At 46.2% G+C, this 27,308-nt stretch overlaps 1 protein-coding gene across 1 annotated transcript in view; it reads left to right on the top strand.

Moving 5' to 3' along the window:
* The window catches only part of CHAF1B (chromatin assembly factor 1 subunit B), a 34,933-nt gene extending 22,028 nt beyond the window's left edge, over positions 1 to 12,905 (top strand). The window contains exons 9-14 of the mRNA XM_040423112.1: positions 239 to 308; positions 4,102 to 4,190; positions 5,539 to 5,701; positions 5,820 to 6,233; positions 8,480 to 8,580; positions 11,573 to 12,905. Of these exons, the coding sequence (XP_040279046.1) occupies positions 239 to 308; positions 4,102 to 4,190; positions 5,539 to 5,701; positions 5,820 to 6,233; positions 8,480 to 8,580; positions 11,573 to 11,697 (962 nt within the window). The 3' untranslated portion in view covers positions 11,698 to 12,905. The remainder of the gene's footprint in view (positions 1 to 238; positions 309 to 4,101; positions 4,191 to 5,538; positions 5,702 to 5,819; positions 6,234 to 8,479; positions 8,581 to 11,572) is intronic.
* The last annotated feature ends 14,403 nt before the right edge of the window (positions 12,906 to 27,308 follow it).

The following is a 27,308-nucleotide window of genomic DNA, read 5'->3' as shown; positions in this document are numbered from 1 at the left end:
GGCTCTACCATTACACCTCTTTGAGACAGCCATCCCAAATTGCATTGTACAGTGGCCTTTTAGGGGGGTGATCTTCTCAAGCAGGGTGGGCAGCATGCCTAATGTATGGTGGAACTGAAAACTTGTCACAGGAAGTCTGGTTAAGGGGGTGATCTTCTCAAAGATAGGGGTCTCTTGGAGAGGTATGTATAAAAGGACAAATTTCCTAATCCTTATGTTTTTTCCCCCCAATTTTCAGCTGGATTTGTGGAAGTAGGAGAGTCCTTTGTTAACACAACATACGTGTTCTCTAGGAAGAGTCTTAAGAGGTAAATGCCTGTATCTGCTGTGTTATAACGGCTATGGCTGATATGTATAAAGACATCCTAGTTGGTTAAATATGGGACAAATACCAAAGGATGACTAGGACTTCAATGTTACTAATCATCAGTAGTGTGCCTTCCCCGATTAGGTCTCCCCCTGTCATTTAGATTGGAGAGCTACTGCAAACACCGGCTGTCTGGACTTCATGGAGCCATTTATTTAAATAGACGCTGCATAGTACGGACAGCAGAGGAAAATTGCAGTCTTGGCAGCTCCTTGCACCTGACCTTATCGGTTTAGAGAAATGTTGTTCTATGTAGACGGTTTCTGCAGAAGCTCTTCAGTGTTTTCACTGTGCAGTGGTATTTTTGTAAGGAAGGCTACTTTCACAATAGCGTTTTTGCTGGATCCGGCAGGGTTCAGCAAAAACGCTTCCGTTACTGCAGACTGACAACAGTCTGCATCCGTTATGAACGGATCTTTAACATTGCCAAGACCGATTGAAAGTCAATGGAGGACGGATCCGTTTTCTATTGTGTCAGGAAAAAACTGATCCGTCCCCATTGACTTGCATTGGGGGTCATGACAGATCCATCTTGCTCCGCATCCCAGGATGGAAAGCAAACGACAACATGTTGTGGTCTGCTCTACGGTATGAGAACACAACTAACCGGAATGCATTTTGGAGCAGTTCTGTTTTGTCTCTATTGACAGTGAATAGGGACAAAACGTAAGTGGGTTTTTTTTTCCGGTATTGAACCCTGATGACGGATCTCAATACCGCAAAATATTGCGGTATTGGGGACGCTTCAAGTTAGAATATACTAAGAACTGTGTACATAACTGCTGCTTGGCAGCACCCGCTCTCTTACAGGGGGCTGTGATCCGCACAATTAACCCCCTCAGGTGTGGATCACAGGAGCTCCAGTGCGGCCCCCCCCCCCCCCCTCCCTTTTCCCCCAGTATTAAAAGCATTGGTGGCAGTGGCCACAGGCTAACAATCCCCCCCCCCCATCATTGGTGGCAGTGGAGCAGCATTTCCGATCGGAGTCCCAGTTTAATCGCTGGGGCTCCGATCGGTTACCATGGCAGCCAGGACTTACAGTCCTGGCTGCCATGGTTACTTAGCTTATACTCACATGCGCTGTCTGTGGCCGGCCGGCGCTCCTCCTACTGGTAAGTGACAGGTCTGCGTGATGCGCCGCACTGGCCACCAATGCTTTTAATACTGGGGAGGGGGGGGGGGGGGGGCGCACTGACCACCAATGCTTTTAATACTGGGGAGGGAGGGGGGTCTTGCCCCTGCTGCCTGGCAGCACCCGATCTCTTACAGGGGGCTGTGATCCACACAATTAACCCCTCAGGTGCGGCACCTGAGGGGTTAATTGTATGGATCACAGGGGATCCCTGTATGAGATCGGGTGCTAGCAGGGGGCAGTTATGTCCACAGTTCTTAGAATATTCTAACTTGAAGCATCCCCATAACTATGGGAATGCCTCTGTGTTAGAATATACTGTCGGATCTGAGTTTTCACAATCTAACTTAAATCCGATAGAGGCGTTCCCATGGTGATGGGGACGCTTCAAGTTAAAATATACCATCGGATTGGAGAAAACTCCGATCTGATAGTATATTAATAGGGGACTCCTGACTTTACATTGAAAGTCAATGGGGGACGGATCCGTTTATAATTGCAGCAATATTGTAAGTCAGGATGGATCCGTTCGGCTCCGCACCGCCAGGCGGACACCAAAACGCTGCAAGACGTGTTTTGGTGTCCGCCTCCAGAGCGGAATGGAGGCGGAACGGAGCCAAACTGATGCATTCTGAGCGGATCCTTATCTATTCAGAATGCATTGGGGATGAACGGATCCGTTTTGGGCCGCTTGTGAGAGCCTTGAAACGGATCTCACAGGCGGACCCAGAAACGCCAGTGTGAAAGTAGCCTTAAACTTTAGATGTGTCCAAATGAACCAACAAAAAGAAATGCTACTTAAATATAGTGAAGATTTGCCAGTTTTCAGTCTGTCAGATAAATTACAGATGAATGAGACATTTTTGTTGTGTGACTAATTATCAGAAATGTAAGTCGTCATCTCTGCCTCCGAACTCCGTTTTCCTGGTTATCAGGGGCATGTTCTGCACACTATTGAGAGCAGTGTGCCCAAGTATCTACCTACAACTTTGGGGTCAATTTTTTAATTATTGCATTGTACTAATTTTGAGCTAAAAAGAATTTTTTTTAAATAGGTCTTTATTAAAAAATGTAATCTTTTTTGTGGAAAGCGCTGAGATGTTGTAGCAGCTTCTGGATTTTCGGACTATAATAATAAATAAGGTGCCACCTCTCACTGAAATAGTTCACGGAAAAAAGAAGGGAAAGTGAGGTGTATAAAGTGTATAAAACTATAATTTTATTGATATACACTAAAAACTGGGGAAACAGGAGTGAGAACCTAATAGAACATTCCCCATATGGAACAGTGCGACTAATTGGCGCTCAGAAGACTTGAACACATAGGTCATGAGCAACAAGGGTTGGCTAGAGATAGATCACGAGCTAGTGCCGGAGGCTGTCACCGCGCCGGTGGGACAGCTGATGTACAGCTATACTTGCATGTTTCACAGCCAATCAGTCTTGCTCCTGATGAATCTAATATAGATGAAACGCGTAGAGCTTACTTACTGATAATACATTTAGAGCTGTAATGTGTTGGAAAGCGCTGCTACAGATGAAGCTTAGCTTGTGAGTCCCTTAGTTTCGGGGTGTTATCCCTCCATCTGCGTTTAATATCTGCTACCAGGCAGGTGGTTAGGGAGTATCCCCAGTGTGTGTCTGCATGTATAGTTCCCCAATACTGACAATATATGTGGGACATGTATGTGGATTTGACTAGGGGACTTGCTATTTCACTGTGTCAATCAGGTTCATTTCCCTCCCCTCTCACAGGGGAGTGGAGTTGGCTGCAGTGTTATATACACGTGCATCACTGGTGTTGTCACCCCCTGAGCTCAGTGAACGTCAGTGGTGTGTTTACAGTATTACACCCACCTGAGCGAGGTGGGGGTTATCTCTCACTAGTTGAGCACAGATATATTCCCCTGTGGGCAGTGGCGTAGGTTTTGGCTAACACCTATGTGTTCAAGTCTTCTGAGCGCCAATTTGTCGCACTGTTCCATATGGGGAATGTTCTGTTAGTTCTCACTCCTGTTTCCCCTGTTTTTAGTGTATATGAATAAAATGATAGTTTTATGCACTTTACACACCTCACTTTCCCCTCCTTTTTTCCGTGAACTAGCTCCTGGATTTTCTGTCTTTTCTGGACTATGCGTTCGAACACCCAGCACACCCACAATGGGCTGTTTTCATTCAGCAAGGAAACAGAACAGTGGGCAGAGCTGAAAGCAGGAGGCCCCATCCACTGTGTAGCGGTCTTGACTCTTGATGGCTTACTGCAGCTCAGCTCCCATTCACTTGAATGTAGCAAGGCATGGCCACTACCCAGTGCAAGGAGCCTTACGCTTCAGACTCCGTCTGCTGTTTTGTTTCTGGTGGCTGGTAACAGCCGATCGGTTGGGGTGCAGTGTGTCTGACCCTGCCATTCTCATTAAATACCTATTCCGAGGATCGGTCATTGGTATGTACAAACTGGAAAACCCCTTTAACCAGTGGTCATGTGAAGTCTAAGAACTGAACGAAGATAACAATTCTGTCTAAATATGAGAAATTACGATTCAAAATATTTCTCTAAGTGTTGGGGCGCAGATTTCTGAAACCGAGAATGTTTTCTCTCTAGGCCCATAGCACATCTTCCGTGCCCAAGAAAGGCCACTCTTGCAATTCGATGTTGTCCCGTCTTTTTTGAGTTGAGACCCGGAGTCAAAGGTGACGTATCCTAATCTTGTGTGTTCAGCTGAACATGTACATACAAAATCTGTCACGTTACACTGTTCAGGGTGTTTCCATGATTTTAAAAAAATGTTTCTACACAGCAAGTGCGTTCCACAGGTACCTTACAGTTTAGTCCCATTACGGACGCTGTCATACATTAGTCTTTATCGTATTGTTTATGGGTCTAAAAATACACCTATAAAGAACACCCGACTTGTGCAGCATTTTTTTGAGGCGTTTTTATGCTATTTTTGTCCAAATGGTGTAGCAGAGCACCTGTTTTTGGGGGGAGTCTTGCATTATTTTTTTTTTCATAGGAAAGTGTACCCCCTGTAACCTCACTTTTACCTCTGAGTAGTATGGGAAATATGCATTGGAAAAAATGCAACACACACTAGCACTAAAATATTTTCAAGCAAGGCGAAAAACTTAATGGAGGGAGAAATTCCACACCCAGAGCTACTGCGATTTTCTCTATAAAAGAAAAGAAACATCTAATACCAGATTTGAAGTCAGGGAGAAGCAGCATGGTGGCTCAGTGGTTAGCACTGGTGCCTTGCTGCGCTGGGGTCCTGGGTTCAACATCTGCCTGGAGTTTGTGTGGGTTTCCTCCGGATACTCGGTTTGCTTCCCGCACTACACAGACATACTGACAGGGAGCGTAGATTGTAAGGCCCTGGAGACAGTGGGATGATGGCTGTGAAGCGCTGCGGAATATGTAAGTGCTCATATAAGTGAGGAAAATAATAAGATAAAGAAAATTGGTCTCTACCTCGAGGGTTTTTTTGCCCCCCGAAATAACGTTACAGGATGATGGGCTGAACTGGATTGATGTGTTTTTTGTTTTTTTTTGTTTTTTTTTAAACCTGTTGCAGTCATACACTGTATTTGGTGGTTTTGATGCAGTTATTTCTGCAGTTGCAGCCAAAGCGAGAATTAAATCCAGCAGGACGTAGAAGTCCTTCCATTATGTATCCACTTCTGCCTTTTGGCTGAAAAACCTACAGGAAAATCTGCCTCAAAATCTCTTCCAAAAAATTGTGTAAACCTACCCTAATAAGCTTCTGAAAGGACCTAATAGGCTTCCATACATGGTAGACCTGGGAGCTGTTGTGAGTGGCCTGTGTCTCGCCAGCATTGGCTGCAGCATCTAAAGAGTTAAAAGTCCGGGATGGCCGTCATTTCCACAATAGTTGGTAACATTGATTTTAAGAGATTACAAATTATTTTAAAGCTTTGTAAAATGTCATAAGGGGCCACATTCAGTTGTCTAATTTCTTACGTCACTTGGTAAGATTTACAAGTCTGTGGTCCAACGCTCCTGTCATTTGTATGTTTCCAGATGTGAACGGAGACGTGCCCCAGCAAAGTCTTGTCTCTCTGCCGTATCGCATGGTTTTCGCTGTTGCCTCAGAGGATGCTGTGATTTTCTATGACACGCAACAGCTTTTACCTTTTGGTTATGTTTCCAATGTGCATTACCACACCCTGAGCGACCTATCATGGTAAAATCACATGAAAGATGTGGATGGAAGCTTCCGGGGATAGTCCCGTTTGTGCACTAGGGTTAATACCACCTTGGAGGCGACCACTACTTATCGTATGTTTCTTGTTTTTGGTCAGGTCCAGTGATGGGTCGTTTCTGTCAATCGCTTCCACTGACGGATACTGCTCGTTTGTGACTTTTGATGAAGGTGAACTTGGAGTTCCTCTTAAAGAGAAACCTGTTTTAAGTACTCCTGCCGCAGAAAAGAAGGTCAGGAGATCTCAAGGGAGAAGGGTTTCGTCCCCAATTTTACGAGCGGGTGAACTTACGCCTGCTGCTCGACTGCAAGATCCGTCTAGTCCAGCCACACCACTGCAAAGCAGACAGCCTGCCACGGGCAACCCTCCAACAACACCAGTGGGAATAACCATTATCCCTGCGACCCCCACCTCGGAGGAACGGAAGAACGCTCAAAACAAAAATGCACAGCCCAGAAGAATTACTCTGAACACCTTGGAAGCTTGGAGCAAACCCACTAACCCCAGCCCCAGGTAAGGGCTCCCCATTAAAAAAAAAACAGGGCCGCGAAGGAAAATCCTCTGGCGCCAAAGCAAATATTATAGCAAGATATTTATTAATTGTACACCTGTGTATTGGAAAGGTCTCACCAACACTGCGCCATGTTAAAAATGAACAGGTTGAGTTTGAACACTCATTTCCTCTTCAGTGACATGCAGGACAAATATTTCAGGGGCTGCTTCTTGAAGACAACCCCTGTCCATATGGCCTGTAAGTGTATATGGACGTTAGAGGTTGGTTCCCTTTAGGCCCCTTTCACACAAGCGAGTTTTCCCGCACAGGTGCAATGCGTGACCTGAACGCACAGCACCCGCACTGAATCCTGATCCATTAATTTCAATAGGTCTGTGTACTTGAGTGTTTTTTTTTTTTTTTTACGCATCAGTTCTTCGTTGCGTGAAAAATGCAGCATGTTCTATATTCTGTTTTTTCACGCAGCCCTGGCCCCATAGAAATGAATGGGGCTTCTGTGAAAACGCATTACATCCGCAAGCAAGTACGGATGCAATGTGTTTTCACTGATGGTTGCTAAGAGATGTTTGTAAACATTCAGGTTTTTTTTATCTTGCGCGTGAAAAAAACGCTTCAAAACACATTGCACCCGCGCGGGAAAAACTGACCGAACTTGCTTGCAAAATAGTGTGAGTTTCACTGAGCGCATCCGTATCTTTCGTGTGAAAGAGGCCTTACAAGAGCAACTTGAGCCTTCCTTGTATTACTGGGTCTGCCATTCCTCTATAAGGCCTCATGCACACGGCCGTTGTTTTTGTGTTTTCTGTGTGCTGTCTGCATCTGTTGCTCCGTTCTGTGGTTAGCAAAAAAAATATAACCTGTCCTATTCTTGTCCGTTTTTTCAGACAAGAATAGGCAGTTATATTAATAGCTGTCCATGCCGTTCCACAAATTGCGGAACGCACACGGACGCCATCTGTGTTTTGCGGGTCTGCAGTTTGCGTAACGTAAAACAGACAATGATCGTGTGCATGTAGCCTTAGACTGCATTTCCCCTGCAGTGTCGAGTGGGTGTCCATGTTAAACCATGGACGTAGCCTGGTGTGCAAAACGTATTTAGCTCTCTGTTCTGCCTCATTATGAGGATGACCCATTTTTAGTTTTGCATTTTTGTTTATTTTTTTTCCTCCCCACATTCCAATAGCCGTAACTTTTTAAAAATGTGTGTGTGTGTATATAGCTTGAGGAAGGCTCTTGTGAGCCGAAACGTCGCAAGACTTGCCATATTATGGGTGAATAAATCACTGCTGTTTTTACCACATATTTGGAGTGCAGTCCTACTTCTTCGTTTATATATATATATATATATATATATATATATATATATATATATATATATATATTTATTTATTTCGGTCTACAGACCTGTATTAGGGCTTGTTTTTTGCGGGATGAACTGTAGTTTTTACTGATGGAACTGTAGTAGTTGCTATTTTCGTGGTACATATGACTTCTTTGATCACTGTTCAATTTTTTGGGAGGGGGAGGTGACAAAAAAATTTCGAATAGTGTTTTACCATTTTTATATTTTTTTCCCATTACGGCATCACTGAACAGGATTTTTTAAATTATTTTAATAGCCTAAACCAGGCATCCTCAAACTGCGGCCCTCCAGCTGTTGTAAAACTACAACTCCCACAATGCCCTGCTGTAGGCTGTCCGGGCATGCTGGGAGTTGTAGTTTTGCAGCAGTAGAGATCTGTTAGGGTAAATAGGATTTTTACACTGTCCCCACTGAGCTGTGCCTTGTGCACAGAGCAGCAGGGAGCTTACAATGGCAGGCCTGAAAGGCTTCAGCAGTGTCCAGGCTGCCATGGTAACCGATCGGAGCCCTGCAATTTTACTGCGGGGGCTTACATTGGAGCTGCATGCCTTGCCTCACAGGTGCTGCAGTCGGTGTTGATCATGGCACCTGAGGCCAATGACTGCGTTCGGCGGGATTGCCGTTCCCCATCATTGCGGCCAGCTGTATGATACAGCCAGACCCCAGTGTGTATGGAGTGGGCTCACTTACCGGTACGTCACGGTTGAAAGGGTAATGAAACTGATTGGGTGACCTGACAATTCACTGGAGCTGCCATTGTCACATTCATCAGAAGATTAAATTTGTGAGGTCTTCCAAAACTACTACTATCATGAGAAGACAGTCTGCGTATTCTTGCTGTGTTCATTTATCTGAACATTGTTTTTTTTTTTCCCCCCTTAGGAGAATTAATCTGATTCCTGTAAAGACGACAAAGTCACCAAGCACAGAGCCGACAGTACCAGTATCCCCTCAACCCAGCCGAGTGCCGCCCAGCAGCACTGGTAGGTGACTCTGCTAAGGGATACACCTCCCTTACAGAAAAACACTCAACAACCTTTTTATTGTCAAAAAGTTTGTTATAGTATGAATCTCATGGACACAAGTAGAAAAGCATGTACAGAAAAAAATGGTTATGCCTATAAAAGCAGATTTCAGTTTTCTACCTGATGAGTGCCTTCCGTTCTTGCTAACTTCGTGCCAAAAACTGGTGTAAATACCTTGATTAACGTTTTATTGTGTTTTAGATTTAGGTGTGGGGGTGCTTCAGGGAGGGACCAAAAGTGCCAAATTTTGGTGTAAAGTAAGCCAACCCATAATTGTTGTAAAGTTAGACAAAAGTGTCTATCAAGATGGACAATATTTATCAGTCAGCCTGAGGCCCTTGTGATAAATCTGACACATCTTTAGACTGGCCGGTCTAAGTTTTATGGTTTAAATATTAGACAGGATAAGCGAACCTGCCCTGTTATGTGAATAAAGGGGCCTTTGCGATGCTCGTTTGTAGGAATGCTTGTTAGCAATAATCTGCTGGAATAACACAAACGATATGGACTTTGTCACCATGCGTTCAGTGAAACTCGCACCATTTGGCAAGCAAGTTCAGTCAGTTTTAGTCTCCATTTGCGTTCAGTTTTTTACCGCGCAGCTGCAATCAGTTTTGATGCGTAATTTACGCGCGTGAAAAAAACCCTGAAGGTTTACAAACAACATCTAGCAACCATCAGTGAAAAACACATTGCACCTGGGCTGCATCCAGATGCGTTTTTCACTGAAGCCCCATTCACTTCTATGGGGTCAGGGTTGTGTGAAAAATGCAGAATATAGAACATGCTGCGATTTTCACGCAATGCAGAAATGATGCGTGAAAAAAAGTGTGGCTGCTATGCGTTCACATCACGCATCACACCCACGCGGAAAACTAGCTTGTGTGAAAGGGGCCTAAAGGTGCCGCCGATTACCTGATGGAGTGAAACACTCGGGATCGTTCATACTGTCACCTAAATCATTGTTTGCCGGCAGCAGAGGCTGTTTAGACGTCACAATCTGCTGCCGACAAACGATGTATGTGACTCACTGCTCCCCATACTGTGGAGGAGATCTCTGCATGTAAATACAGCAGTCTCCTTCACTGATGAGCAGGTGATTTCTGGGAAGAAATGCCTCCAAAAAATTGTCTGCTCATTTGAGCTGTGTAAAGTAGGGTTGTTGCGGGTATCGAAATTTCGATACCCAATCGATACTTTTGTCCCGGTATCGATACGAAACCAGGATTTCCATTTTTTCGATACTGGGCTGCGCTGCTGCGCAGTCTAGTATCTCTGAACATGAGCGCGCTGCTGTCAGCACGCTCATGTTCTCTCAGCAGCACAGGTGAGAAGGAAGCGGTCTCTCCCTCCCCTTGTGCTGCCACCAATGATAGGACTTTTTCTACACAGAGCGGCACCCAGAGATGTCCCAGCACTTATTATTCCTGGGCGCCGCTCCGTTCGCCCGCAGTGCCCCATTACTGTCTCCTCTCCTGCTCCATATGCTAATTGCTATTGGAGCAATGGGGAGGAGTCATCAGCTTCTCCAGTGGGCGTTCCTTCTCCCTGCGCTGCGATTGGACAGCGCTACAGCCAGGGGAGAAGGAACGCCCACTAGAGAAGCTGATGTCTCCTCCCCATTGCTCCGATAGTAATTAGCATATGGAGCAGGAGAGGAGACAGTAATGGGGCACTGCGGGTGAACGGGGCGGCGCCCAGGAATAATAGTAATTGCTGGGAGATCCCTGGGCGCTGCCTCTGTGTAGCCTAATACTTAGTCTGGACTCATATAGTATTTTTTAACATATAATACAGGAGGCGGTGCCGGCAGCAGAATCACATAGCCGGCACCCTGCCCCTGACAAGGAGCTACGATCAGCGGTTAACTGCCGCTGATCTGCTGCCAGTACCCGCCTCCTGTATTAAGGGGTAATTATCATTGGTGGCGCAGTGCGCCCTCAACCCCCCACCCCATTAAAATCATTGGTGGCAGTGGCCGCAGGGTCCTCTATCAGGGTGAAAAGGACAAGGGATGAAAAAAATCCCAGGTTCTAGCCCCATAAGGGGGGGAAATAGTTATTAAATAAAAAGTGTAAAAAAAAAATATTAAGTATGAATCACCCCTTTCCCAATTTCACATATAAAATGTATAAACAATAAATGAACATATTACATATCGCCACGTCAGAAAAGTCCAAACGATTTTTTCTGTGAGCGCCGGAACAGAAAAAATAAAAACTCAACAACTCTAGTGTAAAGGGGCCTTTAGTCATAAGTGGGTTGAATTGTGGCAGATTTGTGTATAGGTGGGTGGACACACTGCATATTTGTTGTCTATTGCCCATTTTGCACTGAAATTCTGCAAAGTACGGTAATTTACTAATCCCATTCAATGACAGCTGAAAAAAACAAACTGACAGCACGTGGATGTCATTTGTGTGCTGTCCACATCCCTGTGTCCATTCCACCAATTATAGAACGTGACCTATTGTCCGTATTGCAGACAGCAAGAGTTATTTCTAGTAATGGGAGTGAGAAAAATGCCAATTGCACATGGAAGGAGCCTGTGGTTTGTGGACTGCAATATGGACACGGTCGTGTGCGTGAGGCCTTACACTGATGTAGGAGATGTTGTGTTTGTTTGTTTTTTGTTCTGTACAGATTTGCAGGCCTTTGGCTGGTTTTACAGCTTGATTTTTATGCAGTGTGTCAAAACCAGGCTTGTTAGTGATGTAGATCGGGTCTAAGCACTACAGAGTCACTCACAAAGGTATTCAGAGAATACATTTCTCAGTATAGAGAATGGATATTGTGGCCAGCACATTAGGCCCGTTATCTTGGAGGAACCTCATATTTAGGCACAATGTCGTCTCTGATGACGACCACTAACTAACTTAAATACATGTTCTTTCTTGAAATAGCTTATCCAGATCTTTTTTTTTTTTTTTTTTTTTTTTCTGCCTTTCAGAAAACTCACCGATTCAAGACCCCAACTGTAAACCCCCAGATTCAAAGCGTCTAAAAACAGAAAAACCTGCAGTCATCGTTATAGAAGATAAAAGCGCTGGTCCCAGTATGGATACAGCAGAGTAAGAACTGGTTGGACTGCATGCCCTTCAGAGTGCAGGACAGATAACCCTGCATGCTACACGGCAAGCTCACCCCCCCCCCCCCCCCCCCCCCCCTTCCCACCAAGAAGACTTCACTTCTGTTCTCTTAAAACATGTTGCTATGACTGGGCTTTTCTACCCTTCTTGTCATTGTGTTCTGCCCTTTTACTAGTCTTTTACGGTAAGTTCCTCTGCCAAGAAATTCTGAGGGCAATAGCTCCACGGATGACGGCGGATCCGATTTCATCCGGATAATAACATACCACGAAGAAACTACTCCTCCCACTCTCCTGCTGGTAAATACAGATATATATGTAGCTCCGCTGTCAGGCTCAATTACCAAGTAAAGCCACTTAAAGGGCAAATATGTTCTTGAATTTAAAAATACAGAATGTAAGTACGGTGGGTTATGAGGCCCCTTTGACACTGGGTAAGTGGTCATCCTGCACTTGTATTAATACAGCAGCAGGCAGCTCCATTCATTCTCTATGGGATTGATGAAGATAACTGAGCACAAAGCATGAATGGGGCGACAGCCCACTCGCTCAATCTGTCGCTCTATTCTTACAGGCGCATGGGACTGCCATATTTGTGATCAGTGGTGCCCCCACCCCACCGATCAGATGCTTGGCTCCAACCTCGTACATAGGTAGTAAGTTGATTTTATAGTACAGCCCCTTTAACTCTGTCTACGCAGTGATTTGGAGATCAGAACCAGAAAAATCTAAGCTCTGATATAAAGATGTATTAAGAGATTAATCAGCACAGCGTTTTTGTCTAAAATATAACCTTAAAATGTGGACGTGTACTTTACCGCTGGGTTTTTCAATGTTTTATTCAGGTTTCATGGAATGTATAATTTGGTTACTACTTCCTGCACCCCCTTAGACGTACCCAGACTGTAGTCTGATTGGAACGTCCAGGGGCGATAGATACTTTAGTCTTGGGATCCACTTGTCCCATTAAATGTACAGAATCTGCACTGAAGGGAAATGTATATTCTGCTATAGATGGAGGGTTCAACACTTGGTAAATGTGGTTATGTCGGCTGCATAAGGGAAATGAACCCCTGAAGATCAGCAAGACATTTTATTAAAGGGGTTGTCTCACTTTAGCAAGTGGCATTTATCATGTAGATAAAGTTAATACAAGCCCCTTACTAATGTGTTGTGACTCTCAATATTGCCTCCTTTGCTGGCTGGATTCATTTTTCCATCACATTATACACTGCTCGTTTCCATGGTTGCAGACCACCCTGCAATACATCAGTAATATGGAGAATCACAATACATTAGTAAGTGCCTTGTATTAAGTTTCTCTACGTGATAAATGCCATTTACTGAAGTGACACAACCCCTTTAAGTTACTGTTTTCATAAGGTTGCTTCATATCTTTAGTGATGTATATCTGGCCGTAGACCTGAGCTGTCAGCCAAAAATGCTGAGGGGGCGGTCAGCAGCTCTCTTCCCCTACAAAGAATCTGATGGGTAAAAATCCAACATGTTCCATCCTAGTGCCCGCACCCCCAGACTGTAAAGTTCAGAGACTATTTGCCCCTGGAAGATTTTTATGTCTGGAGGGTTTTGCTGGAGTAGAATCCAATGTATAAGGCCAGAGACGTTCTTATTCCGTTTTTTTGTGCTTGCTTTCTATGGGGGAAAAACTTTTCTCTTTGTAACATGTAGAAATATTTTGCCAGTTCCTTGGTGGTTCTCTCTATATTGTATCCTGCACTTTGTACAAGCAGTCACTGGGCCTCCTGCCTCAGACCTGTCTAAAACGAATAAAGCTTGAACAGGGAACAAGGCAATTTTGTCCCAAAGTTTTTGACTTGAGGCCCACTTGGTGTGTAAACTTTGAGGCCCTGGTTTGGGGGTCATTCAATGAATTTTGAAGCAGTTGTTGCTTTTTAGTTTTTTGCTTTCGGGTCATCAGTTGAGCAGTAAGGACAGCTGTTACTTCTCTTTTTGGACCCACACCCGTTTTTTTGCTCAAAAGGACGTATGCAGCAAAAGTATCAAAGCTGCACTGTATGTTTGTAGTCTGTTAGTATTTTATATATATGTATTATATTTGTACATCGTCACATTCACCTGATGTGTAAATGTTTCCAGACGTAATGTATTTTTTCAGGCATATTTTGTTAAGTTGGTAAAAGAAAAAATGTATAATTAAACATTTTGATTTGATCGCTGTGCGGGTGTGTCATTTTCTTTACATATTCTGGAGGGCAAAGTTGAGCATGCTGCAGAGCCTACCCACTTATAGGTTTCCTGTCAGGGAACCATTTGCAGCATGAAGTCCAGGGGCAGATTGGCCATAGACCTTGCAGGGAAATTTCCCAGGGGGCCGATGCCAGTGGAAGTTTTTGAGATGTATTTTGTGCTGCTGGCTGAAGTATTTTGTGATGGACGCCGGTATTTGGTCCTGTTGGGGTGGTATAATGTGCCACAATACAGTATTGCTGGCTATGCCTTTCATTAATTTGGACCAGACTACAAAATGGGGCCTCTTTTTAGTATTTTTTCCAGGGCCACTTTAAGTTCCCAGTCCACCCCTGTTGAAATCCCAGCAGGCTCCCTGGTTACAAACCATTTTAGGCCGCATGCACATGTTGTGTAATATGTAGGGGTGCACCGAAATGAAAATTCTGGTCCGAAACCGAAAATTCAGGATGCCCTTGACCGAAACCGAAACTGCCTTTTTGCCCAAATACTTTTAAAATACTTTTTTTTAAATGATTTTATTAATAATTCTTTTTCATGAATTTAATAAATCATATTATATATGGAGAGGGGGATCTGTGGGTGGCGCTGTTATGGAGAGGGGGATCTGTGGGTGGCGCTGTTATGGAGAGGGGGATCTGTGGGTGGCGCTGTTATGGAGAGGGGGATCTGTGGGTGGCTCTGTTATGGAGAGGGGGATCTGTGGGTGGCTCTGTTATGGAGAGGGGGATCTGTGGGTGGCTCTGTTATGGAGAGGGGGATCTGTGGGTGGCGCTGTTATGGAGAGGGGGATCTGTGGGTGGCGCTGTTATGGAGAGGGGGATCTGTGGGTGGCTCTGTTATGGAGAGGGGGATCTGTGGGTGGCGCTGTTATGGAGAGGGGGATCTGTGGGTGGCGCTGTTATGGAGGGGGGGGATATGTGCACTGTTATGGGCATAACAGTGCACAGATCCCTTTCCCCATAACAGTGCACAGATCCCTTTCCCCATAACAGTGCACAGATCCCTTTCCCCATAACAGTGCACAGATCCCTTTCCCCATAACAGTGCACAGATCCCTTTCCCCATAACAGTGCACAGATCCCTTTCCCCATAACAGTGCACAGATCCTCCCTCCCCATAGCAGTGCCATAGACCGATCCCCCTACCCATAACAGCCCCGGCCCTGCTGCTCACAGCAGACTAATCACTCACTGCATCTTTATTTTACCTTACAATCGTGACGCTCCAGTAACAACTCTGCAGGAAGAGCGAAGGGCGGCATAACGTCACTTACTCACGTGACGCACCTGCTCCGCCCACTTTATGAATGAAGGAGGCGGAGCAGGTGCGTCACGTGAGTAAGTGACGTTACGCCGCCCTCCGCTCTGCCTGCAGAGTTGTTACTGGAGCGTCACGATTGTAAGGTAAAATAAAGATGCAGTGACTTAAAGTAAACCGCCCGCAGATGGTGAGCTACTTGGTGGGTGACAAATCCCACACCCCATATTTTCGGCCAATATGTAACAATATCGGCCGAAATGGATTAGGTACATTTTCGGCCGATATTTTCGGGTGCCGGAATTTCGGTGCACCCCTAGTAATATGCATGTTTTTTTCCCGTACAGGTAAAAAAAAAAGCAGCATGGTACAATACCAGCAGAGTGTGTGAGATTACACAAATGTCCTATACACTTTTTGCAGATTGTTTCCATGTGGAAATTGACCTGCATTGCAGATTTCCAAATCCACAACATATCGATTATGTTTGCAGTTTTAAAAAGCGGGAAAACAAATCTAATCCACAATTAGAAATTGCAGATTTTGGAGCAAATATGCTGCAGAAACGCACAGAAATTTGGGCGAATCTTGTGTGGTCACCGACATTCGTGTGCAGGTGGCCTTATATGCTAAAACATTGCCATGTTTTAGAGAAGCCATAATTGGCTCCAGTGTACCCTGCTCGGTACTGAAAAGGTGCTTAACCACTTCCTGACCGCCTAACGCAGGGGGTTTATGCCAGGGGGGCTGAAGTGGTTAAAGAGGTTGTCTGGTCCCAAAATCAAAATTATTTTTATGTGCTCCGCACAACCCTCAACATGCATAAACACCCACAATACCTGTTTTTCATGTCTGCTTTCCTTCCCCCTGTCTGGGCATCAGACTATCCTGGCAGATCTGTTTATATTCACAGCTTCCTGTTTACATGGCTTCTCTCCAGAGTGATGAGTCACAGGCTGGCTCTGCCCCCACACTGGAGCTCCACCCACTACACCTCCTGTGCCCATCTTATTACACCCATACATAAATCCTGATAACCAATGTCCTGCTCAGTTTCTAAATTGCATCACTGACAGTCCACAGGCAGTTCCCTCACCAGCTAGGAGTGCAATAATCAGCAAACACATCTGTATTAGTGTTGAGCGAGCATGCTCGGCCGAATTGCTGTTCGGCTCGAGCAACGCTATGCTCGGTACATGGTGGTTCTCAGCCGTGTACCTCATGTGCTCGAGCGCCATGCTTGAGTCTCCTCCCCGCACATTTCTTGGCTGCTAAGTACTGCCATCACTGTAATGCCGTAGCCTTGTTGGTAACTGGCATTACAGTGATTGACTGGCTGGAACATGTGATCGGGTGCTATATAGCACCCGATGGCACTTATTCGGCTCATTATTAGACAGGGAGAGCTGTGCTTAGGTAGGGACAGATAGTGTAGGGATATATTTATTTGAAAAATGTTTTAAAGACCCAAAAGTCCTTTTAACCACCTCCCGTCTCGAAAGGCGTGATTGCTGCGGCTCTGCCAGGTCACACTAACGCCGATCGGCGTCATCTCGCGTGAGCTGAGATTTCCTGTGAACGCGTGCTCACAGGATCACGTAGTTCACAAGTTAATCTGCAGCTTGCCGGCCGCGATCATTGGCTGGCAGGCTGTGAATTTTTGAAATGACCAATGAAATGGTTATGTCAGACGCTATTTTGAAAATAGCGTCTGATATACCTGCTACCTGCTCCTCTTTTGCTTGGATCGACCACCAGAGGACACAGGCAGCTCTGTAAGTAGCACCAAATCACCACACTACACATTAACCTGTCATTTATTAACCCCTTATTTAGCGCCTGATCACCCCCTTGTAAGGGTCCCTCATCACCGCCAGGTAGTTAGCTACTTGCTAGGTAGTTTAGCGCCCAGCCCACCGCAGTCGCTGATTAGCGTCATCGCTGTCGCTAATCAGCACTAGTACTATATAGTATCTGTAAGTGATCAAGACTGATCGCAATCAGATCTATATAAGTACATTAGGGTCACCTTAGGCTCTACAAAACGCAGTGTTTGCCCGATCAGGCCTGATCTTGTGCGCACACTTGCGTTCAGTCCGCCCCACTGCAGTGACAGAATTTTTTTTTCTGATCACTGCAAAAACAGTAAAATCGCTGCGCCGCTATAAAGATCACTTTTGAGCTTTTTGGATCTTTATTAGCGATCGCAGCTTTACTTCGCAAGCACTCCTTTTTGCTAGGTAGGTTTGTTCTTTTTCCTGGGTAGTCTCAGAGGAATACCCCCTAAATTTAGTGAACCCAAAATGTCAAACAAGGGGTATTACGCTGAAGAGGCCTACAGGATTCTGGCCGTGATGGATGAAAGCGATGGGGACGCCTCACCCGCTGAATCCAGTGGTTCAGAATATGAACCTGTAGACAGCAGTGGCACTCTAACCACTAGTGAGGATGACGAGGTTGAGGTCCCTGCTACGGTCAGGCGTACTCGATCCCATGTCAGGGTTCTGCCTACCCCGCATGATGAGCCTCATTTACAGCAGAGTGGTGCTATCGCTGATCTTGTTTATGGTGCGGCATACACCAGCAGCGCAGCACACCCTGGACCTTCTACCAGCACTGCCGTATTCCCTGGTGAAGTGGTGAGCACCAGAAGGGCAGTTCCAGCTGGTACGGTGGCACGTGCAATAACTCCCCCACCGCGTTCACAGGCCCGTAGAACCCTTAGTCTCCCAGAGGTGCTGGCAAATCCTAATTGGCAGAGGTGCTGGCAAATCCTAATTGGCAGAGGTGCTGGCAAATCCTAATTGGCACTCCGCTGCACCCGTATTGCCCCCTTTCACCGCCCAGTCTGGAGTTTGCGTGGAGACGGCTCATTTAGGATCAGCCCTTCAGTTTTTTGAGCTGTTCTTCACTGCGGATCTCTATGACCTAGTTGTGGCAGAAACCAACCGCTACGCCACACAGTTTATTACCGCCAATCCGGAAAGCTTCAATGCCCAGCCTTAGCGGTGGAAACCAGTCACAGTTTCCGAGTTAAAAAAATTTTTGGGCCTTATCCTCAGCATGGGTCTAACTAAAAAAAAAAAATGTATTGCGGTCATATTGGTCTAAAGATCCAATACATTACATGCCCATGTTCTCTGCTGCAATGTCCAGGGCACGTTTTGAGGTCATAATGCGCTTTATGCATTTTACGGACAATAGCACCTGTCATCCAAGAGGCCACCCTGCTTACGACCGGCTCCACAAAATTCGGCCCCTCATAGACCATTTGTCATCCAGATTTGCAGATGCGTATACCCCTAATTAAAACATCTGCATAGACGAGTCCCTAGTACATTTTAATGGGCGCCTTGGCATAAAACAGTACATCCCCAGCAAGCGCGCCCGGTATGGGGGTCAAACTGTATAAGCTCCGTGAAAGGGCCACAGGCTAAACATATCGTTTTAGGGTCTATGAGGGAAAAGACTCACAACTGGAGCCGGTCGGATGTCCTGACTACCTGGGGAGCAGTGGCAAGATTGTCTGTGACTTGGTGTCACCCTCACTCCACAAGGGGTACCACTTATACGTGGACAATTTTTACACAAGCGTGGCCCTCTTTCGGCATTTACATCTAGTCGGAATTCAATGCTGTGGCACCGCGCGACCTAGTCGCCGGGGCTTCCCCCAACGGCTCGTTAGTACCCGACTTGCACGGGGGGAGAGGGCTGCCTTGTGTGACCAAGAACTGCTCGCGGTGAAGTGGAGGGACAAGAGGGACGTTTACCTTCTGTCCACCATTCACACAGACACGACTGTCCAAATTGAAAGGGCAACTGGAGTCATTGTGAAACCCCTCTCTGTCCATGACTATAACCTTCACATGGGAGGGGTGGACTTCAATGACCAGATGTTGGCTCCCTATTTAGTTTCCCGACGCACCAGACGCTGGTATAAGAAGGTGTCTGTATATTTGATTCAATTGGCTGTCTATAATTGTTTTGTTCTCTACAGTAAGGCTGGGAGAACAGGATCCTAAAATTCCAGGAAGAGATCATTTCGGAAATCCTGTATCCAGGAGGGTCCGTGCCCCAAGTCCCTGATGTAGTGAGCCGGCTACATGGCAGACACTTCCCGAGTGTCTATCCTGGTACCCCAACTCAGCGTTTCCCAAGAAAAAGATGTCGTGTCTGTAATAGGGGTGGAATAAGGCGTGACACCACCTTTATTTTGTCCTGACCAGCCTGCCCTATGCATAGGGGAGTGTTTCCGCAAGTTCCACACACAGGTACACTATTAGTATAGGGATTGCGTGACGCAGGACAGGCACACAGGGGTCTTAGGGCCCTTTCACACAGAGCTGCCACAAACCTCTCCTTTCACCTGGGACAAAGTGCATAATGTACTTCGCCACATTTCTGGGCGATTTGCGCTTTGCACATTGTCCCATGGCGAAGGAGAGGTTTGTCCTCTAAAGGTAAAAAAAAAAAAAAAAAGTTATTCTGTTTCAAAAGTTTAAAAGTTAATGTTCAGTTCAAATGTTATATAAAGTTAATGTTAATAAATTTATTGCGTTGCGGCCTGTTTTTTTTTTTTTTTTTTAACCTTCTAGGTGGACCAAGCGATCAAGCAGCTGCAGCACTGATGTGCATTCTGACAGAAGCATTGCGCTGCTGTCAGATTACACAAAAGTCGGTGTATGCGGCGCTGCAAGACGAGATTTCTCCTTTGCAGTAAAAAAGATGCGTTTGCCGAGGCTTATGAGCTGAGGGGCGGTGTTCATATGCTTTGGCAAACATTTTTTATAAAAAATAAAAAAAATCCCGGCAATGATTTATTCATCCACATCGATTGATGTGAATGGAGAAATCGGGTTTGCCAGGGCATACGGGTTAAGTGGGTTTGGATGTTGGGCGGAGCTCCTATGTCCTGGCAGACGCCTTTTTCATCCACATTGATCGATGCGAATGAAGAAATCTGTGCCGTTCATTTTTTTCTTTTAGCCCAGTATCATTACCTGTATGCTCCATATAAGGAGAATAGCAGAAACTCCTAATGCTGGCCATACATGTAATGATTGCGGAGACCCTCAAATGCCAGGGCAGTACAAACACCCCACAAATGACCCCATTTTGGAAAGAAGACACCCCAAGGTATTCGCTGAGGGGCATATTGAGTCCATGAAAGATTTAAATTTTTGTCCCAAGTTAGCGGAAAGGGACTTTGTGAGAAAAAAAAAAAATCAATTTCCGCTAACTTGTGCCAAAAAGAAAAATTTTCTATGAACTCGCCATGCCCCTCATGGAATACCTTGGGGCGTCTTCTTTCCAAAATGGGGTCACATGTGGGGTATTTATACTGCCCTGGCATTTTAGGGGTCCTAAAGCGTGAGAAGAAGTCTGGAATCCAAATGTCTAAAAATGCCCTCCTAAAAGGAATTTGGGCCCCTTTGCGCACCTAGGCTGCAAAAAAGTGTCATACATGTGGTTTTGCCGTACTCAGGAGAAGTTGGGCAATGTGTTTTGGGGTGTCTTTTTACATATGCCCATGCTGGGTGAGATAAATATCTGTGTCAAATGACAACTATGTATAAAAAAATGGGAAAAGTTGTCTTTTAGAGAGATATTTCTCTCACCCAGCATGGGCATATGTAAAAAGACACCCCAAAACACATTGCCCAACTTCTCCTGAGTATGGTGATACCACATGTGTGACACTTTTTTGCAGCCTAGGTGGGCGAAGGGGCCTAAATTCCAAAGAGCACCTTTCGGATTTCACAGGGCATTTTTTACACATTTTGATTTCAAACTACTTCTCACACATTAGGGCCCCTAAAATGCCAGGGCAGTATAACTACCCCACAAGTGACCCCATTTTGGAAAGAAGACACCCCAAGGTATTTCGTGATGGGCATAGTGAATTCATGGAAGTTTTTATTTTTTGTCACAAGTTAGTGGAATATGAGACTTTGTAATAAAAAATTAAAAAAAATTCTACCATAGTTTGTAAACGCTATAACTTTTGCGCAAACCAATAAATATACACTTATTGCATTTTTTTTTATCAAGGACATGTAGAACAATAAATTTAGAGAAAAAATTATATAGAAATGTAGTTTTATTTGAAAAATTTTACAACGGAAAGTGAAAAATGTCTTTTCTTTGCAAAAATTTCAGTCAATTTCGATTAATATCAAAAAAAGTTAAAATGTCAGCAGCAATGAAATACCACCAAATGAAAGCTCTATTAGTGAGAAGAAAAGGAGGTAAAATTCATTTGGGTGGTAAGTTGCATGACCGAGCAATAAACCGTTAAAGTTGTGGAGTGCCGATTTGTAAAAAAAAGGGCCTGGTCACTAGGGGGGGGGGGGGGGGGGGGGGGTTATAAACCTGTGGTCCTTAAGTGGTTAAGGACTATTGTGTGTGGTGGCAGCAATATGATATAGCCATAAAAAAAAAATTTATACTTTTTCTATAGAGGGTGTCTGCAGTGACTTGTGACATCTGTCTAATACCGTGTGTGTGTCATGGCCAGAGATAGAAAAGATCTAAGTGAAAATCTATTTTACTTTTTTCATACTTTTACCATATACTGTGACATTCGTGCCACATCTTGTGTGTCAAGCGTGCATATAACAATATGAAGGAGGTGAGCATTAAGGGACGGGGTAGTGGGCGTGATGGTTCACGCAGAGGTTGTGTTAAAACTGCCTGCTTCCAGAGAAGAAAAACAATCATCCACAATACGTAGCTTCATGTCCCAGTTTGCAGGGCGTCGCAGGACAAAACTCTTGAAGTCAGACCAGTGCGACCAGGTGGTCGGTTGGATTGCAGCAGATAATGCTTCCAGTCGGTTAAGCACCAAACCCTGTCTTCCACCAAGTCCAGTCTCAGTAGCCAAGAGTCTGTTCAACAGAATCCTCACCCTGAGCCTCCCACCATGGAGAGTCTGGCCAAACAAGTGATCCCACACTCTGATATTCCGAGGAGCTCTTTTCATCGCCATTACTTGATTTGGCCCTCTTGCCAAGCACGCTTGAAGAGGGACATGAGAAGTTGTGCCCTGATTCCCAACCTCTTGAGCATCCAGTCACAAGAATATGACTGGGGAATGGCAATTAGTGTTTAATGAGGTGGATGATGATGAGACACAGTTGCCAATGAGTCATCCACAATTACTGTCTCAAGAGGTTGATGAAGAGGATGATACACAGTTGTCAATCACAGGTTGCGGTTAGGTCAACAAATCAAGAGGATGATCAGAGTGAGGAAGTGGAAGAGGAGTTGGTGGACGATGAGGTCACTGACCCAACCTGGGAAGGTTGAAAGCAGAGCGAGGACAGCAGTACAGAGGGGGAGGGATCTGCAGCACCGCAACAGGCTGGAAGAGGGAGTGAGGTGGCAAAAGGAAGAAGGCAGGCCACACCACCCAGGCCCGCAACTGTTCCCCGGAGCACCCCCTTGCGGAAATCTCCCTTGCCAAGGGGTAGGTGTTCCGCAGTGTGGTGCTTTTTTGGGGGGAAAGTGCGGATACCAAAATGAGCTGGGGCGTGAACACTAGCAACCTCACCGCCACATGGCATCCAAGCACCGTAATAAGTGGGACGAACGCCTGTTCTGCGGGTCACACCACTGCCTCCTCTTCCCCTATGGTACGTGCTGGCCAATCGCCTGCCTCCCGCCCTGCACCTGGACCTTCGCAAGCACCATCAGCGACCACATCCACTTCACTGTTCCAGACAAGCATCCCAATGTCCTTAACCCCAGGCATTTGAACACAAGCGCAAATACCCAGCCACCCACCCACAGGCCAAAGCACTAAATGCGCACCTTTCAAAATTACTGGCCCTGGAAATGTTGCAATTTAGGCTTGTGGACACTGAGGTCTTCCATAGCCTGATGTCGGCGGCCGTCCCGTGGTACTCTGTCTCCAGCCGCCACTATTTTTGAAGGTGTGTTGTTCCCGCCTTACACGAACATGTGTCTCGAAAGGCACGGGGATCGGATGGATGTTCTCAGCTGGACACCGGCAGACACTGCGCATGCACTGGGAGCCTCACCAGCGGTTAGTGTAGGGAAAAAGCACTGGCCCGTATGTAATTTTTCCCTTCCCTAACCGCTGGTGAGGCCCATCATTTTTCCCTACCCTAACCGCTGGCGAGACTCTGCTGTGAAATTTCCCTACCCCGTTGTGCGTCGGCGCGGCACACCTCCTCACGTCATGTCCGGTGCGACCGGAAGTGACGAGGGTAGGGAAATATAACGTTACAGCGGCTTTGGAGCTCGGCAACCTGACACACATCCCATACCTAGCCCACGTCTTAAACTTAGTGTCTCAGTGGTTTCTCAATTTGATTGAGCTACTGGTGAAGGTGCGCCGCGTGTGTGCACATTTACGCAAGTCATCGGCAGCTTCAGCTGGTCTGTCAACGCTGCAGCAGCGCTTGAAATTGCCAGCTCACCGGCTGTTGTGCGATGTGAGCACATGCTGGAACTCCACATTCCACATGTTGGCCAGGCTTTGTGAGCAGCAGAGGGTAGTAGTGGAATACCAGCTGCTACATGGTCGTCACCTTTCCAGTCAGCTTCCACTAATCAGAGGAGTGGGCATGGATGTCTGACCTCTGTGAGGTTTCAAGAAACTGAGGAATCAACACAGATGGTGAATGGCGATCAGTGGCGTAGGGATCGCCATAGCAGTGGCTATGGGGCCCTACGCCACTAGGGGCCCATCCAACCGCATTCAGTTTTTTTTTTTTATTAACACACACAGACAGCCGGGAGGTGGCGTAACTACCGGGGAAGCTGCTGCTTCGGGGCCCGACAGTTTATTTTCAAGTTAGTTAAATATCGATGTCTTACTGTTCAGGGCCCCTTCACAGCAGCAGTCTTAATGTTCAGGCCCCCTCGCTAATGTGATCTAATCTTACTGTATTCTAAAGTCTCCTGATGTGTCTGGGATTCAAACCCACAACCTCCAATGTATCAGTGGCAAAGCATTTACCAACACTTCTACTGTTATAGCTGGCTAAGTGTACATCTATACATATGACAGCTGCCCCAACACACCCAGCACTGCTATATCTCTATATGACAGCTATCCTAGCACACTCAGCTCTGCTATATCTCTATATATGAGCAGCTGTCATGTGTATAGATGTACACTTAGCCAGCTATAACAGTAGAAGTCTCATAATTTTTCAGTCAGCAGCAAGGCACCTCTTATGGTCTTGTGGTTAGATGCTTTGCCTCTGATACAGAAGGTCGTGGGTTTGAATCCCAGCAGAAACCTTTTCTGAAATACAAGCACTAACTCCATATATGGACATACAGGGAGGGACACAGGAAGAGGCTGCATCGCATCGCTGACATGGAGGTAAGTAGAAGTGTTTATTTTTTTTTTTTTAATACCCGACTGTTACTACCATGGGGGGGGGGGGGCACTTGATACTGGCACATGGGGGAGGGGGGTTGGTACCTGACCTGATACTGGCACCTGGGGGGGGGGGGGGGGGCACCTGATACTGTGGATGGCACTGTTTAGGGGAGGGGGATCTGTGGATGGCACTATTTAGGGGAGGGGGATCTGTGGATGGCACTATTTAGGGGAGGGGGATCTGTGGATGGCACTATTTAGGGGAGGGGGATCTGTGGATGGCACTATTTTGGGGAGGGGGATCTGTGGATGGCACTATTTAGGGGAGGGGGATCTATGGATGGCACTATTTAGGGGAGGGGGATCTGTGGATGGCACTATTTAGGGGACGGGGATCTGTGGATGGCACTATTTAGGGGAGGGGGATCTGTGGATGGCACTATTTAGGGGAGGGGGATCTGTGGATGGCACTGTTTAGGGGAGGGGGATCTGTGGATGGCACTGTTTAGGGGAGGAGGATCTGTGGATGGCACTATTTAGGGGACGGGGATCTGTGGATGGCACTATTTAGGGGAGGGGGATCTGTGGATGGCACGGGGGGGCCCATAAATTTTTTTTGCTATGGGGCCCATGCATTTCTAGCTACGCCCCTGGCGGCGATAACGCTATTATCAGCGTCACCATCCCACTTTTGTGTCTACTCAAAGGCTCACTGCTCACAATTTAGGCCGACGCTTTGCATGTGGAAGAGGTGGAAATGGGGGAAGAAGACATTACACAGGGTGATAGCCAGACCACCCTCTGTCCATCTTCTGAGCGCGAATTGGACGATGAAGAGGAGCAGGAGACGGTTGCCTCTGCTACAGAGGGTAGTACCCATGGAAGTTTAATTTCATCTGTTCAGCGTGGGTGGGCAGAAGAGGAGGATGAGGATATGGACAGTCATCCTCCTGATGATGACAGCAAAGTCTTGCCTGTTGGTACTCTGCCACACATGGCTGACTTCATGTTAGGCTGCCTTTCCCGCGATCTGCGCGTTTTCAGACAACACTGATTACTGGGTGTTAACCCTTCTCGACCCCCGCTACAAAGAGGTTATCTAGAGTCACCAATGCGGCAGCAGGCCCCCGCCCCTAATATTTTAGATGGTCAGATCAGCAGGCCCTCGCTCCAAATGTTTTTGAGGGTCACCAGCAGTCCATCAATCATAATTTTTCAAGGGTGTGTATGATGCCCTCATTTATGTGTAACAAAGGGTGTATCGGAGCGCCGGTTCCTTGTAATTTTTGGCAGCCCTTTCACTTAGTGCATAGGCTGTATGAGTGTAGGAGTCCCACTACCTGAACAACTGTACCACAATGTGAATGAGGCCCTCCTTTATGTGATATACAGGTTGTATCGGAGGGCCTCTTCCTTGCAATTTTTGGCAGCACAAGTAAATATACAGGAAAGAATGTTTTGTTTTGTTTTTGTTTTTTTCTCCCGGTTTTGTGCGTATTATTGTCAGTCTGTAAAAGTGGCGTACTACTCGGACAACATCGTTCCCAGCAGCGACCTGGGAGTCCAAGATGCATCCAGACATCCTCCCCATGCTGTTCTCGAACCATTTCAGTTGTGTTTCCATCTATTTCTGACCTTTTACTGTGAACCAGACACCCTCCCCTCTTCAGAGCAGGGGGTGCCTGGTTTAATGCTCGGGTTCCCCCATGGACTTCCATTATACTCGGGTGCTCGGTAGAGCACCCGAGCATCCCGATGTGTTTGGCCAAAGCACCCGAGCACTATGGTGCTCGATCAACACTAATCTGTATCTAATCCTCTAATGTACAATACAGCCTGCTGTGTATCTAATTCTATCTTGTATGATATAGTGTGGTGTGTGTCTAAGCTGATCATGTCAGATACTGTCTGCTGTGGCTCTGTATCTAAACCTATCATCTGCGATACAGTATACTGTTCCTGTATCAAAGATTCTTGTGTGATCCTGTCTGCTGATCTGTGTATCTAATCCTATTTTGTGTGATACTGCCTGTTGAAGTGTGTACCTAAGGCATCATGCACACGGCCTTATTCATTTTGCAGTCTGCAAATTGCGGATCCGATAAATAAGTATACTGTCCGTGTGTGGTCATCCGTGTGCTTTCCACATCCATATGTCAATGGGTCTGCAAAAAAATGCGGATCTGCGACTTACAGACCGCAAAGCGGATATGGTCGTTTGCATGAGGCCTAATCGTATCTTTTTGGTCCTTCCGGCTGAAGTGTTTTTATCTTGGCCTATCATGTGTGATACACCGTTTGACAGGACCATGATCAGCCCGTGGAACGTGGTCCGTATGCATCTCTCAGGCCGACTGCCGCTCTCATGACTGTATCACAGTAATTAGATACAGCTGGTATCTGATTGGTGGGTATGTATCTACACTGCCCCCATAACGGTGACATCCACAGCTGCCCCAAGTAACATCCAGGCCCCAACATAGCTATGCTGTGACTCATACTCAATGCTTACATCGTACTGTGCGAGAGGCGGTGAAGTAAAGGCTTCACACAGGAGCCTGTACCTTGACAAGACTTCCGGTGGTCCCGGCGCTAGTGTGCAGGTGTCGGGACCCAGTAAAGCCGGTAGGAGGCACGGACGTCAGTGATGACGCGCCATCTCCTGCTTCAGAGAAGAAAACAACGAAGTGAGCAGGAGCAGTCATTTGACTGTGGAGAGGATCCTGGAAACGCCTGCTGTGCGGAGCGTAA

The sequence above is a fragment of the Bufo bufo genome, chromosome 3, assembly GCF_905171765.1.
Source record: "Bufo bufo chromosome 3, aBufBuf1.1, whole genome shotgun sequence".
Lineage (NCBI taxonomy): Eukaryota > Metazoa > Chordata > Amphibia > Anura > Bufonidae > Bufo > Bufo bufo.
Note: the sequence above shows the minus strand (reverse complement) of the source record. Positions and strands in the feature narration are given on the sequence as shown.